At 44.4% G+C, this 22155-nt stretch overlaps 1 protein-coding gene across 5 annotated transcripts in view; it reads right to left on the reverse strand.

Moving 5' to 3' along the window:
• Window positions 1-22155, reverse strand: part of depdc5 (DEP domain containing 5, GATOR1 subcomplex subunit) — a 194629-nt gene that overhangs the window by 86232 nt on the left and 86242 nt on the right. For all 5 annotated transcript variants that reach the window (XM_068005515.1, XM_068005516.1, XM_068005514.1 and 2 more), the window contains exon 26: window positions 2841-3001. In XM_068005515.1, the coding sequence (XP_067861616.1) occupies window positions 2841-3001 (161 nt within the window). The remainder of the gene's footprint in view (window positions 1-2840; window positions 3002-22155) is intronic.

The raw sequence follows: 22155 nt of genomic DNA on the forward strand, positions 1-22155 counted from the left end.
GCCAGGGCAAACAGCCTCTCCACATCTACCCTGTCAAGCCCTCCAAGAATTTTATACATTTCAATGAGATCATCTCTCATTCTTCTAAACTTGAGAATATAGGCCCATTCTACTCAATCTCTGCTCATAGGACAACCCTCTCATCCCAGGAATCAATCTAGTGAACCTTCATTGTACTGCCTCTAAAGCAAGTATATCCTTCCTTATGTAAGGAGACCAAAGCTGTACACAGTGCTCCAGGTATGGTCTCACCAAAGCCCTGTACAATTGTAGCAAGACTTCCTTACTCTTGTACTCCAACTCCCTTGCAATAAAGGCCAATATATCATTTGCCTTCCTAATTGCTTGCTGTACCTGCATGATAACTTTCTGTGTTTCGTGGACAAGGACACCCAAGTCTCTCTGAACACCAACATTTAATAGTTTCTCACCATTTAAAAAATATTCTGTTTTTCTACTTTTCCTACCAAAGTGAATAACCTCACAATTCCCCACGTTTATACTCCATCTGCCACCTTTTTGCGCACTCACTTAACCTGTCTATAGTCCTTTGCAGACTCTGTGTCCTCCTCACAGCTTACTTTTACTTGACCATACAGCCCCTCGAGTCTGCTCCACCATTCAATCAGATCATGGCTGATCTTCGACCTCAATTCCACTCCCCATATCCCTCGATTCCCTTGTCCAAAAATCTATCGATCTCAGTCTTGAATATACTCAACGACTCAGCATCACAGTATCGTCAGCAAACTTGGATACATTACACTCGGTCCCTTCATCATTAATACAGATTGTAAATAGCTCAGGCCCAAGCACTGATCCTTGCAGTACCCCACTAGTTACAGCCTGCCAACTTGAAAATGACCTGTTTATGACTCTGTTTTCTGTCTGTTAATTAATCCTCTATCCATGCTAATATATTACCCCCAACCCCATGAGCCCTTATCTTGTGTAACAACCTTTTATGTGGCACCTTATCAAATGTCTTTTGAAAATCCAGATATACTACATCCACTGGTTCCCCTTTATCCACCCTGCTTATTACATCCTCAAAAAACTAATAAATTTGTCAACAAGATTTCCTTCTCATACCATGTTGACTCTGTCTAATCATATTATGATTTTCTAAGTACCGTTACCACTTCCTTAATAATGGATTCCAACATTTTCCCGATGACTGATGTCAGGCTAACTGGCCTGTAGTTCCCTGTTTTCTCTCTTCCTCCTTTCGTGAATAGCGGGGTTACATTTGCTACCTTCCTATCCACTGGGACCATTCTAGAATCAAGGGAATTTTGGAAGATCACAACCAATGCATCCACTATCTCTGCAGCCACCTCTTTTAGGACGCTAGGATATAGCCCATCAGGTCCAGGGGATTTGTCGGCTTTTAGTCCCATTAATTTCTCCAGTACTTTTTCTTTAAGTTCCTCACTCTTATTAGACCCTTGGTTCCCCACTATTTCCAGTATGCTTTTAGTGTCTTCTACTGTGACGATAAATACAAATATTTAATTAACATCTCTGCCATTTCCTTATTCCCCATTCTAATTTATCCTGTCTCAGCCTCCAAGGGACCCAGGTATACTTTCGCTACTCTCTTCCTTTTTACATAATTGTAGAAGCTCTTACAATCCGTTTTTATATTCCTCGCTAGTTTACTCTCCTATTCTATTTTCTCCCTCGTCAATTTTTTCCTAATCTTTTGCTGGTTTCTAAAACTCTCCCAATCCTCAGGGTTACTACTCTTCTTGGCAACATTATAAGCCTTTTCTTTTAATCTAATACTATCCTTAACTTCTTTAGTTAGCCACGGATGGATCACTTTTCCTCTGGAGTTTTTATTTCTCAATGGAATGTATGTTCGTTGAGAATTATGAAATATTTCTTTAAATGTTTGCCATTGCTTATCTGCTGATATACCTTTTAATCTAATTTCCCAATCTACCTTTGCGAACTCGCCCCTCATACCTATGTAATTGGCTTTATTTAAGTTTAAGGCTCTAGCTTCTGACTTAAGTACGTCACTCTCGAACACAATATGAAATTCTATCATATTATGATCACTCTTCCCCAGAGGATTCCTTACTATAAGATTACTAATTAACCCTGTCTCATTACACAAGACAAGTTCTAAAATGGCGTGTTCCCTGGTTGGTTCCACTATGTATTGTTCTACGAAACTGTCTCGTCCTCCAAACTACCTTTTCCAATTTGACTTGTCCAGTCTACAAGATGATTAAAGTCCCCCACGATTATTGCATTACCTTTGTTACAGGCTCTCACTATTTCTTGATTAATACTCTGTCCAAAATGGAGGACAGTCACAGGAGCTTCAATGATAGTCGACCAACGATGATGATGGTATCACCAGCATCTTCACCTTGCAAAAAGCTTTGCTTCTCCAACGTTCATTTCCACATTCTTGTGCCAAATTCCTCCTTTCCCCGCAAAGATAGTGTACGGTTCCAAGTCACCGCCTGTTCCCAGCCAAACAGCCATCCTTTATGTGTGCGCCTAGACTCTGAATGTAAGCAGCCTATTCATCCGTGGGGGGCATCATGGCTCAGCCCACTCCTGCCCTCACACAAGACAGTGGGCGCTGGATAGAGACGCAAAGCGAAAGACCAACTAACGCTCGCCCTCAATTCGGGCACTGTGGGTAACCGCAGTGCCCTAAAGCAATCTGTCGAAGATTAGCTAACTCAACACCGACTGGGATTGAACCCACTATGTACACCGTAACACACTGCAGTGACCCTCTGAAACATAGTTAGTTCCTAGATCTTATTTATCAACACAAAATGTCAGCTCAGTGGCCAACACATGCAGATCCTTACCACGTGTGTAGAGGGGGCTGCTGCTGAGGGGGGCCGAGGCAGTGGTGGTGGACAGTTTGTTCTTGGTTTGGACAATAATCTGATACCCCTGCATGAGGCGCTGACAGATGAACTCCTCAAACACCTGCTGGGCTGTCATTATTGGCCCATCCTCATCTCTCCTAGGAATGATCAGAACAACAGGTCAGAAAATGCTTCATCATCAGTCTCTCCTTCAGACTAGCAATAACACACTCTCTTCACCTTCCCTCCCCACCCACAAGCCAGCTAAAGGGGTGTGTCCAGGCCCAGCCAGATATCTCACTATAGAGTGTGCTTCCCATATGATCCAGGCCTAAACCTGTTCTGATCTGATACAACTGAATATTTTAGTTATCAAATACTCTATCCCCATTCTAAGAATTAACCAAATTCTCATTGGTCATAATATTACAGTGAATGACTTACTTTCATTTATATTTTACCGACACACCTTGTTACTTTCTCTTTGAACTCCTTTCAACAGTCATCCCTGCACCATTTGACAGGCAACAGAGCAGGTACACAGCCCACTCCCCAAATAAGAGGGCAGGCGGACAGCTTACTTCCTATGTAAGAGTGTGTGTATACAGCCTGCTCTCAAGGTAGGGAGGAGGATGAGCAGGCAGCCCACTGCTGAAGCAACTAATGTTCACATACGCAAACTTCCCAGCATGGGTCACTGGATAGTAATGTCTAGTAGGAGCCCTGGTTGATTTCCCCCCCTTCTCTAGTTCAGAAGCAATGAGCCCAATTGAAGCACCTTTGCTGGGATCTGCTAAGTCAGGGAACATAACCTGGGAACCCCCTGGTCAGTGTGGCTCAGCTGGAGAGTGGGTCATCACAGGAGCGACCGATCCACATTCTGCCACAGTAATGGTGATATGCCACCCTGTCCAGATAACATATTCTGCAGTAGATGCAGCCCATTACCCAGACAGCAAATCAATGGTCGGTACTACATTCCGTTCTCGGTAAGTCACTGTAATGGTGTAAAGGGTCTAAGTAGCCAGGTCAGAATGTACTTGCTGCACTAAACTAATCCCTCCTCCCTCCTCCCATTGGTCTGGTGACAAGCAAGATCATTTTGTTAACACATTACGTTTTAATTACAAAAATAGACTGAAACCGATATTCAGGCCACTGAGCACAAACGACCGATTACTCCTCCTTCCACTCCTTGAGGCAGCCAGCACCTGGCAGCTCTCAGTCACACTGCCACGTGTACTGCCCAAAGATGGAAAATTCCACTCTGTTCCTTCCAGCTATAGGGAGCTGAAGATTGCAGCAGCTCTGCTAGTTGCAAGTCACATCACTTTGTATTTCCTGCCATCTTTGACATTTACTTGTTAAATTTTTATTTGCAAATGTTTTACACTTTTCATTTCATGCGCCCAGTATCAACATCAAGCATTCGCAAGGCAGGTGTAGCAGGGTCAGGTGCAGGATAAAGCTCCATCTACACTGTCCCATGTGCCTCAGCCCTGACCTCAATAGATCGCCCCCCACTGCAACAATTTGGCTTTTCGCTCACCAGGCATCCTCATGTTCTCTCAGCAAGACTGCCAATTAGTCTAGCTTTTTGCCACCAGCCCACCCCTACCTAGAAATGGATTGAGACTAACTAAGCTCACTTCATGGAATCCTTAGAGCCATCACACAGACTTTCATCTAATTACTCTGGGCTGATCTCCAAATTTTTACTATGTATTCCCTGTCTCTGCTTTTACTCCACATTCATAATCGATCCTTTATGAATGGTGGGAGCATCTTCCTTCTTCTGATGCTGCTCTCCCAGAAGTTGAACTCTGACTACAATGCTCTTCGCCAGTCTACTAAAATGCTCGCTTATCTTTCAGTTTTCAGTTCTGAAGAAGGGCTCTTCCTGAAATGTTGGCCTGTCTTTTCTCTCCGTAGATACTGACTGACCTGCTCACTCAGGTTGTGGCACCAAGGAGCCCTAGTAAAATTGAAGTCAATGGGAATCAGGGGGAAAGCTCTCCAGTGGCTGGAGTCATACCTAGCACAAAGGAAGATGGTAGTGGTTGTTGGAGACCAATCATCTCAGCCCCAGGACATTGCTGCAGGAGTTCCTCAGGGCAGTGTCCTAGGCCCAACCATCTTCAGCTGCTTCATCAATGACCTTCCCTCCATCATAAGGTCAGAAATGGAGACATTCGCTGATGATTGCACAGTGTTTAGTTCCATTCGCAACCCCTCAGATAATGAAGCAGTCCATGCCCGCATGTCCAGATCTTGCTGCAACATCCAGGCTTGGGCTGATAAGTGTTAAGTAACGTTTGCACCAGACAAGTGCCCAGTTATGACCACCTCCCCTTGACATTCAACAGCATTACCATCACTGAATCCCCCACCATTAACATTCTGGGTGTCACCATTAATCAGAAACTTAATTGGACCAGCCATATAAATACTGTAGCTACAAGAGCAGGTCAGAGGCTGGGTATTCTGTGGCAAGTGACTCACCTCCTGCCTTCCCAAAGCCTTTCCACCATCTACAAGGCACAAGTCAGGAGTGTGATGGAATACTCTCCACTTGCCTGGACAAGTGCAGCTCCAACAACACTCAAGAAGCTCGACACCATCCAGGACAAAGCAGCCCGCTTGATTGGCACCCCATCCACCACCCTAAACATTCACTCCCTTCACCACCAGCGCACAGTGGCTGCAGTGTGTACCATCCACAGGATGCACTGCAGCAATTCACCAAGGCTTCTTCGACAGCACCTCCCAAACCCGCGACTTCTACCACCTAGAAGGACAAGGGCAGCAGGAACATGGGAACATCACCTGCATGTTCCCCTCCAAGTCACACACCATCCCAACTTGGAAATATATCGCCGTTGGGTCAAAATCCTGGAACTCCCTTCCTAACAGCACTGTGGGAGAACCTTCACCACAAGGGCTGCAGCGGTTCAATGCGGCGGCTCACCACCACCTTCTCAAGGGCAATTAGGGATGGGCAATAAATGCTGGCCTTGGCAGCGATGCCCACATCCCATGAACGAATAAAAAAAAAATAAACGGACTGCTTCATTATCTGAGGGGTTGCGAATGGAACTGAACACTGTGCAATCATCAGCGAACATCCCCATTTCTGACCTTACGATGGAGAGGTGGTCATTGATGAAGCAGCTGAAGATGGTTGGGCCTAGGACACTGCCCTGAGGAACTCCTGCAGCAATGTCCTGGGGCTGAGATGATTGGCCTCCAACAACCACTACCATCTTCCTTTGTGCTAGGTATGACTCCAGCCACTGGAGAGTTTTCCCCCTGATTCCCATTGTCTTCAATTTTACTAGGGCTCCTTGGTGCCACACTCGGTCAAATGCTGCCTTGATGTCAAGGGCAGTCACTCTCACCTCACCTCTGGAATTCAGCTCTTTTGTCCATGTTTGGACCAAGGCTGTAATGAGGTCTGGAGCCGAGTGGTCCTGGTGGAACCCAGGTTATTGGTGAGTAAGTGCCGCTTGATAGCACTGTCGACGACACCTTCCATCTCTTTGCTGATGATTGAGAGTAGACTGATGGGGCAGTAATTGGCCAGATTGGATTTGTCCTGCTTTTTGTGTATGGGACATGCCCGGGCAATTTTCCACATTGTCGGGTAGATGCCAGTGTTGTAGCTGTACTGGAACAGCTTGGCTAGAGGCGCAGCTAGTTCTGGAGCACAAGTGTTCAGCACTATAGCCGGGATGTTGTTGGGGCTCATTTGATGCGCCTTGCGATGTTTTTACTACATTAAAGGCGCTATATAAATGCAAGTTGTTGTTTGTTGCACAATGACAGAAAAATATATGCACAAATTACTCCTCTTAATTAGAAGCTGTTTAATTCAAAGTGAAAAAAGTCATGGAAAAATTGCCGCACTCGAACTGCTACTACTCTTGATTCAAAGTTATTTGCTGACAATGGGTGCCCAAATTACACAAGTAATTAGTTCCCTCAACTTGAAGGGCAAATAAAAGTGAAAACAAACTCTGACATCCTGCTGTGTCACCATCTACATTTAAAACAAATACATTTTCCAGTGGAAACTGGGAGGGTCTGTGCCCCACGCTATAATATTCTGCTCAGGGAATAGATAGCTCAGTGCATTTGATAGACAGGTATATAAGGGGCATCAACGTGAAAATCTGGAACTACAGCAGTGCAAATTGGCTGCCCCGTTCCCTATATTACAACAGTGACTATACTCAGCACAGGCAGAAATTGAAGGACTGACATCACAGGACAGCAGGTAGGTGATTGGGGGTGAGTATTGGTGAGTATTACTGTTTTTTTTCTCTCTAAGTTAGGGCAGCGGTTTAAGTACGAGCTTAAATCAATAACAAACTAGATAAATTAATTAGTTAATGAAACTAATAGCGAGAGATTAAAAACTCTAATAAAGTAAATAAATAAATTCTGGTTCGACAAGCGATGGCAGTGCAGGTGGTGTGCTGTAACTGCAGCATGTGGGAGTTTGTGGAGAGCAGTGTGATCCCAGGCAACCATATCTGCAGGAAGTGTCTGCAACTCAAGGAACGTCGGCTCAGAGTTGTTGAGCTGGACTCAGAGATGCAGATATTACAATGCATTCGGGAGAGCACTCTGATCCAGGAGGCAGTCACACACCTTAGATTAGATAGTAGTTTAGATTCATTCAATGGTCAGGGACAGAAGGCTGTGACTGCGAGTCAGGCAGGTATGGGGACCCAGGATCTAGTGACAGAGGAGCCTCAGCCCTTGACCTTGTCCAACAGGTACGAAGTACTTGCTACCTATATGGATGAGAGCAAAGACTGCAGGGAGGATGGGCAAATTGACCATAGCACCATGGTACAGGAGGCCATTCAAGTGGGTGGGAGTAAAATGGAATGTGGTAGTGGTACGGGATAGCATAGTCAGGGGGATAGACTCTGTTCTCTGCAACCGCGGCCAGGAGTTCCGAAGTTTGTGTTGCCTGCCCGGTGCCAGGGTTATGGACATCTCCTCGTGGCTGGAAAAGAACTTTGAGCGTGAGGGGGAAGATCCAGTTGTCATGGTCCACGTAGGAACCAACAACATAGGTAGAACTAAGGATGGGGTTCTGCTGAGACAGTTTGAGCAGCTAGGGTCTAAATTAATAAGCAGAACCTCAAAAAGGTAATAATCTCTGGATTACTACCTGAACCACATGCGAATGGGTGTAGTGACAAACAGATCAGAGAGTCAAATGCATGGCTCAAAGAGTAGTGTGGGAGACAGGGGTTTCGATTCATGGGGCACTGGCACCAGTACTGGGGAAAGAGGGAGCTGTTCTGTGGAGACGGGCTCCACTTAAACCAGGCTGGGACCAGTGTCCTGGTGAACTGAATAACCAGGGCTGTGGATAGGACTTTAAACTAAAAAGGCGGGGGAGGGTGGGAAAAATCAGGTGAGGGCAAATTTAGAAATCTAATGAGAAAAGTCAAGGCAACAGAGCAGTGTAAAGATAAGCAGAGTGCGACAGGAAAGGACAGAGAGCTTGCCAATAACAGAGCATCAACAAATAAGGTCAAAGCAGGAAAAAAAAAGTAAAAGTCAAAATTAAAGGCTCTTTATCCGAATGCACGGAGCAAGATAGATGAATTAGTTGCACAAATAGAGATAAATGGGTTTGATCTAATCGCCATTACAGAGACTTGGTTGCAAAGTGACCAAGATTGAGAACTAAATATTCCAGGGTACATGACATTTAGAAAAGACAGGCAGAATGGAAAAGAGGGGTGTAGCCCTAATAACATAAGGACAGTGATGATCAGGAAGTAGAATCAGTATGGGTGGAAATGAGAAATAACAAGAGGCAGAAAACACTGGTGGGAGTAGTTTATAGGCCCCCTAATAGTAGCCATACTGTTGGACAGAGTATTAATCAGGAAATAATAGTAGCTTGTAACAAAGGTAATGCAGTAATCATGGGGGACCTTAATCTTCATATAGACTGGGCAAATCAAACTGGCAAAGGTATTTGGAGGACAAGTTCATGGAATGCATTCGAGACAGTTTCCTAGAGTGATACGTCATGGAACCAACCAGGGAACAGGCTATTTTGGATCTTGTTTTGTGTAATAAGACAGGGTTAATTAGTAATCTCACAGTAAAGGATCCTCTGGGGAAGAGTGATCATAATGTGATGAATTTCACATGGAGTTTGAGAGTGACGTACTTAAGTCCGAAACTAGAGTCTTAAACTTAAATAAAGCCATGATGCGGAGATGCCAGTGATGGACTGGGGTGTACAAATGTAAGGAATCTTACAACACCAGGTTACAGTCCAACAGTTTTATTTGAAAATCACAAGCTTTTGGAGGCTTTCTCCTTCGTCAGGTGTGTGTGGGATTCCTTGAAATTTATCGCATATATAGACAGAGAACAATGCCTGGTGATTACAGATAATCTTTCCAACTGCCCGTTATCAAGGCAATCAAAGGAACTGAATAGTGTTCAGACAGAGACACATTAGATACCAGACTGCTGAATATACAAACGGCCAGACAGACAGACAGACAGAAAGAAAGAAAGAGATAGAATGACCAGTTGTAATAAAAAGATAACTTTTTTTTTCGCTGGTGGGGTAACGTGTAGCGTGACATGAACCCAAGATCCCGGTTGAGGCCGTTATCATGGGTGCAGAACTTGGCTATCAATTTCTGCTCGACGATTTTGAGTTGTCGTGTGTCTCGAAGGCCGCCTTGGAGAACGCTTACCCGAAGATCGGTGGCTGAATGTCCTTCACTGCTGAAGTGTTCCCCGACTGGGAGGGAACCCTCCTGTCTGGCGATTGTTGCGCGGTGTCCGTTCATCCGTTGTCGCAGTGTCTGCATGGTCTCGCCAATGTACCATGCTCCGGGGCATCCTTTCTTGCAACGTATGAGGTAGACAATGTTGGCCGAGTCACAGGAGTATGAACCATGTACCTGGTGGGTGGTGTCCTCTCGTGTGATGGTGGTATCTGTGTCGATGATCTGGCATGTCTTGCAGAGGTTGCCGTGGCAGGGTTGTGTGGTGTCGTGGACGCTGTTCTCCTGAAAGCTGGGTAATTTTCTGCGAACGATGGTTTGTTTGAGGTTGAGTGGCTGTTTGAAGGCGAGTAGTGGAGGCGTGGGGATGGCCTTAGCGAGGTGTTCGTCGTCATTGATGACATGTTGAAGGCTGCGGAGAACATGGCGTAGTTTCTCCGCTCCGGGGAAGTACTGGACGACGAAGGGTACTCTGTTGGTTGCGTCCCGTGTTTGTCTTCCGAGGAGGTCTATGCGATTTTTCGCTGTGGCCCGTCAGAACTGTCGATCGACGAGTCGAGCGTCATATTCCGTTCTTACAAGGGAGTCTTTCAGCGTCTGTAGGTGTCCATCGCGTTCCTCCTCGTCTGAGCAGATCCTGTGTATTCGCAGGGCCTGTCCATAGGGGATGGCCTCTTTGACGTGGTTAGGGTGGAAGCTGGAAAAGTGGAGCATCGTGAGGTTGTCCGTGGGCTTGCGGTAGAGTGAGGTGCTGAGGTGCCCGTCTTTGATGGAGATTCGTGTGTCCAAGAAAGAAACTGATTCTGAGGAGTAGTTCATGGTGAGTTTGATGGTAGGATGGAACTGGTTGATGTTATCGTGTAGTCTCTTCAGTGATTCTTCGCCGTGGGTCCATAGGATGAAAATGTCGTCGATGTATCTGGTGTATAGTGTTGGTTGGAGGTCCTGTGCAGTGAAGAAGTCCTGCTCGAACTTGTGCATGAAAATGTTGGCGTATTGGGGTGCGAATTTGGTCCCCATGGCTGTCCCGTGTGTTTGGGTAAAGAACGTCCTCTTAAGAACGGGATATGACGCTCGACTCGTTGATCGACAGTTTGGACGGGCCACAGCGAAAAATCGCATAGGCCTTCTCGGAAGACAAACACGGGACGCAACCAACAGAGTACCCTTCGTCGTCCAGTACTTCCCTGGAGCGGAGAAACGACGTCATGTTCTCCGCAGCCTTCAACATGTCATCAATAACGACGAACACCTTGCTAAGGCCATCCCCACGCCTCCACTACTCGCCTTCAAACAGCCACTCAACCTCAAACAAACCATCGTTCGCAGAAAATTACCCAGCTTTCAGGAGAACAGCGTCCACGACACCACACAACCCTGCCACGGCAACCTCTGCAAGACATGCCAGATCATCGACACAGATACCACCATCACACGAGAGGACACCACCCACCAGGTGCATGGTTCATACTCCTGTGACTCGGGAAACGTTGTCTACCTCATACGTTGCAGGAAAGGATGCCCCGGAGCATGGTGCATTGGCGAGACCATGCAGACACTGCGACAACGGGTGAACGGACTCCGCGCAACAATCGCCAGACAGGAGGGTTCCCTCCCAGTCGGGGAACACTTCAGCAGTCAAGGACATTCAGCCACCGATCTTCGGGTAAGCGTTCTCCAAGGCGGCCTTCGAGACACACGACAACGCAAAATCGTCGAGCAGAAATTGATAGCCAAGTTCCGCATCCATGAGGACGGCCTCAACCGGGATCTTGGGTTCATGTCACACTACACGTAACCCCACCAGCGAAAAAAAAAGTTATCTGTTTTTAATACAACTGGTCATTCTCTCTCTCTCTTCCTTTTGGATGTTTCTCTCCTCTCTTTGTCTGTCTTTGGTTCTGGCCGTTTGTATATTCAGTAGTCTTGTATCTAATGTGTCTCTGTCTGAACACTATTCAATTCCTTTGATTGCCTTGATAACGGGCAGTTGGAAAGATTATCTGTAATCACCAGGCATTGTTCTCTGTCTATATATGCGATAAATCTCAAGGAATCCCACACACACCTGACGAAGGAGAAAGCCTCCGAAAGCTTGTGATTTTCAAATAAAACTGTTGGACTATAACCTGGTGTTGTAAGATTCCTTACGTTAAATAAAGCCAATTACATAGGAATGAGGGGCGAGTTGGCAAAGGTAGATTGGGAAATTAGATTAAAGGGTATGACGTTTGAAAAGCAATGAAACATAGGAACAGGAGTAGGCCATTCAGCCCCTCATGCCTGCTCCGCCATTAGATAAGATCATGGCTGATCTGTGATCTAACTCCATATACCTGCCTTTGGCCCATATCCCTTAATACCTTTGGTTGCCAAAAAGCTATCTATCTCAGATTTAAATTTAGCAATTGAGCTAGTATCAATTGCCGTTTGCGGAAGAGAGTTCCAAACTTCTACCACCCTTTGTGTGTAGAAATGTTTTCTAATCTCGCTCCTGAAAGGTCTGGCTCTAATTTTTAAGACTGTGCCCCCTACTCCTAGAATCCCCAACCAGCGGAAATAGTTTCTCTCTGTCCACCCTATCTGTTCCCCTTAATATCTTATAAACTTCGATCAGATCACCTCTTAACCTTCTAAACTCCAGAGAATACAACCCCAATTTGTGTAATCTCTCCTCGTAACTTAACCCTTGAAGTCTGGGTATCATTCTAGTAAACCTACGCTGCACTCCCTCCAAGGCCAATATGTCCTTCCGAAGGTACGGTGCCCAGAACTGCTCACAGTACTCCAGGTGCGGTCTAACCAGGGTTTTGTATAGCTGCAGCATAAGTTCTGCCCCCTTGTACTCTAGATATAAATGCCACCAATCTGTGTGTCATCGGCAAACTTAGATATGAGACTTTCTATGCCTTCATCTAAGTCGTTAATAAATATTGTGAATAATTGAGGCCCCAAGACAGATCCCTGCGGGACTCCACTAGTCACATCCTGCCAATGTGAGTACCTACCCATTATCCCTACTCTCTGTCGCCTTTCGCTCAGCAAACTTCCTAACCAAGTCCGTACTTTTCCCTCGATTCCATGGGCTTCTATCTTAGCTAACAGTCTCTTATGTGGGACCTTATCAAATGCCTTCTGGGAGTCCATATAAATAACATCCATTGACATTCCCCTGTCCACTACTTTAGTCACCTCTTCAAAAAATTCAATCAGGTTTGTCAGGCACGACCGACCTTTCACAAATCCATGCTGGCTCTCTCTGATTGAACACCGAGAATTTTCAGTTAGTCACCCTATCCTTAATTGTCGACTCCAGCATTTTCCCCACAACAGATGTTAGGCTAACTGGTCTATAATTCCCCGGTTTCCCCCTCTCTCGCCTTTCTTAAAAAGCAAAGTGACATGTGCGACATGAGTGAATGGCAAACATTTAAAGAAATATTTCAATATTCTGAATAAATATATATTCCATTGAGAAATAAAAACTCATGGGAAAAGTGGTCCACCTGTGGCTAACTAAAGTTAAGGATAGTATTAGGTTAGAAGAGGCCTATAATGTTGCCAAGAGTAGTAAGCTTGAGGATTGGGAGAGTTTTAGAAACCAGCAAAGTTGATAAAAAGGGGGAAAAATGGAATATGAAAGTAAACTAGCAAGAAATATAAAAACGGATTGTAAGAGCATCTACAAGTATGTAAAAAAGAGTAACAAAAATAAACATTGGTCCCCTAGAGGCTGAGACAGGAGAAATTATAATGGAAATATCAGGAAATGGCATGTGTGTTAAACAAATGTTTTGTATCTGTCTTCACAATAGAAGACTCAAAAAAAACATACCAGAAATAGTGGGGAACCAAGGGTCTAATGAGAGTAAGGAACTTAAAGTAATTAATATCAGTTTAGAAAAAGTACTGGTGAAACTAATGGGACTAAAAGCCAATAAATCCCCTGGATCTGATGGCCTACATCCTAAGGTTCTAAAAGAGGGGGCTGCAGAGATAGTGGATTCATTGGTTAGGATCTTCCAAAATTCTCTCTATTCTGGAACGGTCCCAGTGGACTGCAAGGTAGCAAATGAAAGGAGGGAGAGAGAAAACAGGGAACTACAGGCCACTTAGACTGACATCAGTTGTCAGGAAAATGATGGAATCCATTATTAAGGAAGTTGTAAACAGGGCACTTAGAATATCATAATATGATTAGGCAGAGTTAACATGGTTTTATGAAAGGGAAATAGTGTTTGACTAATTTATTAGTTTTTTTTTTGAGGATGTAACTAGCATCATAGATAAAGGGGAACCAGTGGATGTAGTATATTTCGATTTTCAAAAGACACTCGACAAGGTGCCACATAAAAGGTTGTTACACAAGATGGGGTTGGGGGTAACATTAGCATGGATAGAGGAATGGTTAACGGACAGAAAACAGAATAGGGATAAACGGGTCATTCTCAGGTTGGCAGGCTGTAACGAGTGGGGTACCGCAAGAATCAGGTGGGAAAGTAAGCTGTGAGGGGGACAAGACTCTGCAAAGGGATTGGACAGGTTAAGTGAGTGGACAAGAAGGTGGCGGATGGAGTGAAATGTGAGGTTATTCACTTTGGTAGGAAGAATAGAAAAACAGAATATTTTTTAAGTGGTGAGTAACTATTAAATGTTGGTGTCCAGAGAGACTTAGGTGTCCTCGTATAAGAAACACAAAAAGTTAGCTTTCAGGTACAGCAAGCAATTAGAAAGCAAATGGTATATTGGCCTTTATTGCAAGGGGGTTGGAGTACAAGTGTAAGGAAGGCTTACTGCAGTTGTACAGGGCTTTGGTGAGACCTCACCTGGAGTACTACGTACAGTTTTGGTCTCCTTATCTAAGGAAGGATATACTTGCCTTAGAGGCAGTGAAGCAAAGGTTCACTCGATTAATTCATGGGATGTGATAGTTGTCCCACGAGAAGAGATTAAGTAGAATGGGCCTATACTCTCTGGAGTTTAGAAGAATGAGAGGTGATCTCATTGAAACATAAGATTCTGAGAGGGCTTGACAGGGTAGTTGCTGAGAGGTTGTTTCCCCTGGCACACAGAGGGTTGTGAATCTTTAGAATTCTCTATCCCAGAGGGCTGTGCATACTGAGTCATTGAGTATATTCAAGGCTGAGACGGATAGATTTTTGGGCTCTAGGGGAATCAAGAGATATGGGGATTGGGCAGGAAAGTGGAGTTGAGGTTGAAGATCAGCCATGATCTGATTGAATGACGGAGTAGGCTCGAGGGGCCATAAAGACTATTCCTGCTTCTTATATTCTTACTTCATTGGCTGTAAAGCACTTTGTGACATCCTGAGGTCATGAAAGGCGCTATATAAATGCAAATTCTTTCTTTCTAGCTTTTATTAAACAGCCCCAGCAGAGATTTTAATTGTATAGAGTTGGGATTAGCAGGAACATTCTCTCTGGCCAGCTGACACGGACAGCCAAACACAGGGGGAAAAGTGCTCGTCTGAGGTTCCTTGAGGTTTCTAGATGCCTGACCATCATATTGAGGGACAAACCACGGACACCATTAGCATGCTGTACTATTTGCCATGAAACATTATACAGGGTGAAGGACTTTACTAAATACCAGAGTCAACAAGAATGATTTGCTGCTATTCGCACACAGGTTAGGATACAAATTTAACCAACCAACTCTATTCTGCCCCTTTCCCAACATTTCTCTATTCCTCAACTGGAGGGAGAGCAGTTGGGGAAGGGGGACGGAATACAATTGTCTGAAGGTCTCACATCATGGGTGGGGGGGGAAAAAGACTGTTCCCCACCTCACAGGGGTGTGGGGGGAGGAAAGAGAGAGAGACGGTTCTCCACTTCGGGGGAGGGGGCGGTGGGGGAGGAGATACGGTTCCCCATCTCACAGGGGGGAGCTGGTTTCACAAGTCCAGTACCTCGCCTTGATGGCCATTCTTCATCAGTGATCAGAAATAAGTGTTGGTCGACAGTTCAACCAATGGACAGCATCACAGCCGTGTCCTCACCCAATATCCACATCCATACACTTTTCAGCTGGAGGCACTGGGTGATCTGGAGCTGGAACCCTGGCTGATCTTTCCCCCTCCCTACCTCACAAACACTGATTGGAGGAGTTATCGTACTGCTTCTCCAGCTGAGGTCAGCTAACACAACACAGGCCAGGGATTAAACCTGGGACCTACTGTCTGGGTCAGTACCGCAAGAGGCATTTCTCCAATCAGTCAGAGGGCGAGCTCAGCCTGCTGTGTTAATGATCTCACTGGGAGCAAATGAAAGTACTTGCAACCAGTATTTAGACACAAAAACGTGATCTAATCTTACATTCCACACCAGCTTCTGGATCATTAATTGGTAACTAGACCACAAAGGTCGCAAATAAGCAATCTGACAAATAACGCACAGCAGAACAGCTATTTAGCAGCTATGTCTGGGAATGCCTTTTGATTAAATTAGCATCACTATAAATCATCAATAAATCACAAACCCAGTTCAGCAGTACACAGGCTAGCCTGAGCATTTCAAACCTGCACTGCACTGAATTCCACACAAGGCATTCACACTCTCCGCATTCACCAGGCACTGCGGAGCAATTGGTCCATTATGTATCCTGTATCAGTAAACTGGCCTAAATGTCAGAACCCCTGGCATTAGATTTAACTAAAGCAGTACTCGTATGAAGCGTGGGTTAATCAAAGTTGATACAGTGGTGCAAGTGGCCCTTTGAAAGAGGCAGTCTCCATCGTGGGGAGTTTTTCAGGCTGCCTCAATCCCGAAGAATAATTCAATCCCCCGCCCAACGGTGTAATTAATTTAAACAGGCACAGAAGTTAGGTTTAATCACAAGAATTCTCAGGAACAGAAAAAGTCAATTAGGCCCAACAAGCCCATCCCCTTTATCAATGATTTCATCGCAACCATCCAGCTCGTCACAATATCCCTCAATCCCCTTTCTCTCCAGAAAACACATCTAATTGTCTCTTGAATCCAGTTCTACTCCCTGCTACTGTAGCCTTACCTGGCAATTTATCCCACAACTTCACAATGCTTTGTTTAAAATATCCCTGTTCCTAACTTCCTAGTTCCTCTGACCCTTGCTACTCGCAATGTAAAGCTCCCTTTACACAGATCCAACAATGTGCTTCAGCCCCAACTAGCAGAGAGAAAAAAAATGAAGGAAGATAAAAAGGAACTTGCATTTTATATAGCATATTTCACAACCTCAGGACATCCCAAAATGCTTCACAGCCAATGAAGTAAGTTTGGTCACTGTTACAACATAGGAAACCATGGCAGCCAATTTACACACAGCAAGGTCCCACAAACAGCAACGTCCCACAAACAGCAACCTGATAATGACCAGATAATCTGTTTTAGGTGTTGGTTGATGGATAAATATTGGGCAGAACACCGGGGAGAACTCCCCTGCTCTTCTTTGAGTAGTGCCATGGGATCTTTTACATCCACCTGAGGGGGCAGTTCGGGCCTCGGTTTAATGTCTCAACCAAAAGACGGCACCTCCGACATTGCTGCACTCCCTCAGCACTGAAAGTGGGGTGCGTGATGGAGTGTGTTATAACAGAGCCTGATACTGAGGGTGGGGATGTGACAGGGTGATTGTTATAACAGAGACCCTCAATATCAGGCTCTCAATCACATGGACTGGTTGGGCCGAATGGCTTGTTTCTGGTGTTATAAACTTCTATGTATAAACATTTCCCGGGCAGCTTCGAGTGAACAAGAGCAAAGCTCGTGGTGAAACAGAACTCACGGTTAGCAGTGTCCAGGAGGTGTGCTGTGAGAAACCTGGTGAAATGTTAATGACATTTGTATGACAAACTGAGAGCTGCATTCATTTTCATGAAAAGTCTAAACAAAACCAGCTAAACAGCACTACAGCGCACTCCTGGTAATCACATGAAGGATTCCCCACCTTTTTATACACATCTATCTGCAGTAGCTAACTGACAGATAAAAAAATACAGTATGTTGGAGAAAGTGCTGTAATTTTGAAAGTGCTTGCCTGCAGCGGGGATGTTAAATTAGGCCCTGCCTGAATCAATGGTTCAGGTGCTCTATAAAGATCCCATAGTGTGATTTGAAGAACAGCATTCTCCCAACATCCTGGCCAACACGTATCCCTCAACAGCACCGCCAGAAACAGATTAATTGCTCGTTCCAACTCTCTCTCAGTTTGCGGATTCTTGCTGTGCGCAAAATAGTTGCTGTGCCTGCCCTTTAATGTGAAACTTTCAGAACATTTCAGAGAGCCGTGATAAAGCACTACACGAATATCGAAAGGATTGGCATCTAGATTTGGAGGATCAGGACTGGTCTGGCAGCAACTGCCTCTTCAGCAACTCTCACAAGAAGGAAAGCTGCAGAGAGTTACATTAACATTGTGACTATTCAGAATATTTTTGTACTGATTACATCATTGGAAGAACGTAGCCTTACAGCATGAGGGCACTGGATTAATGTTGGAGGATGCAATCACTGACAAGGGAAAACTTAACCTCCCCCATGTATGTCAAGTTTCTAAACACTGCCAGACTCGGTAACTCCTCTGATGAGATCACTGACAATCAGCGTTTAAAGGTCAGGAGTAATCCAGTTTGAACTTTGCCCTCCCAGTACCAGCTGGACTATGTTGTTATTTTAAGCCTGAGACACTCGCGCATCACTTTTAGCTCTGGTGTCCCATTTGCTGAAGTCAAAGTTCCAGTAAATTCCACTGCGTTGAGAAGTTTAACATACTTGGAGGTGGAATTGGAAAAGTTTGGGCAGCACAGGAGGGAAAAGAAACAAAAGCACAGCTCTAATAAAATGTGTTGGCTCTGATGGGTAATGAGTCAGTGGCACAGAGACACTCCACTAAAACTGGCATAACTGGCAATGCAAAGGATAGAACTATGTTTTGGATCAGAGATTTAATCCTAAATCATGAGAGGGATTTCAGTGTTAGGAGGTAGGTTTATGAAGGGCTACACTTTGTGAATGCAGGATCAGTTACCAGAATGAATGTTATTTCAAATGTCTCAAGCAAGAAAAAAAACTTGTATTTATATAGCACCTTTTATGACCTCAGGACATCCCAAAGTGCTTTACAGCCAATTAAGTAGTTTTCAAGTGTAGTCACCGTTATAATGTAGGAAATGCAGCAGCCAATTTGCACACAGCATGGTCTCAAAAACAGCAATGAAATAAATGACCAGCTATTAGGTCCACTGCTTGTTTTGATATATATTAATGAGCTGGACTTCGGTATACAGGGTATAATTTCAAAGTTTTCGGATGACACAAAACTCGGAAATGTAGTAAACAATGTGCAGGATAGTAACAGACTTCAGGAGAACACAGACAGACTGGTAAAATGGGCAGACACATGGCAGATGAAATTTAACACAGGGACGTGTGAAGTGATGCATTTTGGTAGGAAGAATGAGGAAAGGCAATATAAACCAAATGGTACAATTTTAAAGGGGGTGCAGGAACAGAGAGTCCTGGGGGTACACATACATAAATCTTTGAAGGTGGAAAGACAAGTTGAGAAGGCTATTAAAAAAGCATTTGGGATCCTGGGCTTTATTAAATCTTTATAAAACACTGGTTAGGCCTCAGCTGGAGTGTTGTGTTCAATTCTGGGCACAACACTTTAGGAAGGATGTTAAGACCATAGGGAGGGTGCAGATGAGATTTACTAGAATGGAGCCAGGAATGAGGGACTTCAGTTATGTGGAGAGACTGGAGAAGCTGGGGTTGTTCTCCTTAGAACAGAGAAGGTTAAGGGGAGATTTGATGGAGGCATTCAAAATCATGAAAGGTTTTGACAGAGTAAATAAGGAGAATCTATTTCCAGTGGGAGAAGGGTTGGTAAACAGAAGACAAAGATTTAAGGTGATCGGCAAAAGAGCCAGAGGTGACCTGAGGAAACATCTTTTTATGCAGCGAGTTGTAATGATCGGGAATGCACTGTCTGATAGGGTGGAGGAAGGAGATTCAATAGTAACTTTCAAAAGGGAATTGGATAAATACTTGAAAGGAAAATAATTACAGGAGAGTGGGACTAATTGGAGAGCTCCTTCAAAGGGCCGGCACAAAGGGCCAAATGGCCTCTTCCTGTGCTGTACCTACTATGATCATCTGTTTTAATGATGTTGATTATCAGCGCTTTCTCTTTTGCATCCTTTTATATTGAAGCCCAAGAACTGTGGAACCTGTTAAGTATCTCAAGTCACATGCTGTTAAATTTGCACAGGTAAAAATAAGCTTGGGAATTTCAGAAAGACAGAGAATCTTTGAATATCCCTGTCTCCAATCACTGCCACTGACTCATTTGCAGCGACTGACAAAGGACAGTAAAACACTGCCACCTGCTGGCAAGAGCCGGAGCTTCTGGTTAGTCATCAACAATCGTTCAAAGTACAATAGATCGAAGGATTAGCAACATGGATTTCAGACACGCTTCAAAGTCAAAACTAACTCCCTCAGATTGGGAACATACCTATACCAGGTCACTTAGTTTGCCTTCAGTTAACTGATGGCAGCAACCCTTGTGTTTTTATATAAAGCAGACATCATCCACTGGAATGAACAGTCAATAGGAGCTGAAAACCAGGCTATTGTGTGGAAGCAATTAATTACTATCTCTATTATAGACATCACACCCACCCCCTCAATATCAGGCTCTGTTAAATTACGCATCTGTTATTAAACAATTCGATTCTAGCTTCTAACTTTCTTGCGTTAATTTCATGTTTTCTTGTGGGATTTGCATATAGTAAACACCTCATTGTACCTCGTGAAACAACTGGCTCCCACGGTCAGGGATTTGATGATCAGAGTGCCGTATATAAATAAATTAGTCTCACTTTCAAATCTATTCAAAAATATCATCTAAAATCAGGTTTTTCCTAACGTTTCCTACATTACAACAGTGACTACACTTCAAAAGTACTTCATTGGCTGTAAATCGCTTTGAGATATCCCGAGGTCATGAAATGAGCTATATAAAATGCAAGTCTATCTTTTTGGATACTGCACCCACAATACTGTATACGCTACTGCACACCCCCCTGCATACACAGTACACCCACTCCCCATATAAGCATTACGTACTGCACAGCGTACGCCGCCCCACGGATGCGCGCACAGCGTACGGTCTGGTCTACTTCACTTTCACTGGAATGGATGGTCCGTTAATTCACATTATTAGATAATCCAAAGTTTTTCATGAAAAACATCAAATTTGAATTGACAGTAGACGCACACACAGTGCACAAATTATATAGAATTTTCACATGGTCCATGCAGCAGAGATGTCAGGAATAGTTAAATTTGATATTTCAACATTCAATCCTCCAACAACAACTTGCATTTATATAGCTCCTTTAACGTAGTAAAACATCCCAAGGCGCTGCACAGGAACGATTTTCAAACAAAATTTGATACTGAGCCACATAAGGAGATATTAGGACAGGTGACCAAAAGATTGGTCAAAGAGGTAGGTCTTAAGGAGCGTCTTAAAAAGAGGAGAGCAAAGTAGAGAGGCGGAGAGATTTAGGGAGGGAATTCCAGAGCTTAGGGCCTAGACAGTTGAAGGCACGGCCGTCAATGGGGATGCGCAAGAGGCAGAAACTGGAAGAGGGCAGAGGTCTTGGAGGGTTGTAGGGCTGGAGGAGGTTTCAGAGATAGGGAGGGGTGAAGCCATGGAGGGATTTGAAAACAAGGATAAGAATTTTAAAATCAAGGCATTGCTGGACCGGGAGCCAATGTAGGTCAGAGAGCACAGGGGTGATGGGAGAACTGGACTTGGTGCGAGTTAGGATACAGGCAGCAGAATTTTGGATGAGTTCAAGTTTATGGTGGGTGGAAGATGGGAGGCCGGTCAGGACAGCACTGGAATAGTGCAGTCTAGAGGTAACAAAGGCATGGATGAGGGTTTCGGCAGATGAGCTGAGGGAGCGGAGGTGACGCGCAATGTTACGGAGGTGGAAGTAGGCGATGGTGATGGAGCGGATATGGGGTTGGAATCTCATTTTTAAACGGATGTCACACAGAGAAGGCTTTCTGCTGGATAGCTCACTCATACTAACCAACTTCTGGCAATTGTGGTATTTAATTGTACTTCAGATTTTTCAGTCAAACCAATTATATTTTTGGGAGCTCCAATTGCTTTAAGATCAATCGTCTGACATTGTTTTTCTGAACAATGAAGATTTACATGCTGCTGGAACTTTCTACAGTGCTACGCCCCCAATCAGATGTATGGTCATACTTCAAAATCACATTAAAAATTTGATACTGAACCTTCCTCTGTCCTTTCAGCATCTCCGACCTGCATCTGCTAGAGGGTTAAAAGTATTCCCACATTATGCTGTTCAAATGATATGAATTAATTGGGACAACTAATATCAGTAACGAGCACTTCATCAAAAAAATGAAACACTGGCTCTTGTTTTCAAATCTATTTTACCATTTTCCTCCTCCTCCGCACCCCACCCCCACCCCTCCCTCCCTCTC

Source organism: Heptranchias perlo, chromosome 25, assembly GCF_035084215.1.
Source record: "Heptranchias perlo isolate sHepPer1 chromosome 25, sHepPer1.hap1, whole genome shotgun sequence".
Taxonomy (NCBI): domain Eukaryota; kingdom Metazoa; phylum Chordata; class Chondrichthyes; order Hexanchiformes; family Hexanchidae; genus Heptranchias; species Heptranchias perlo.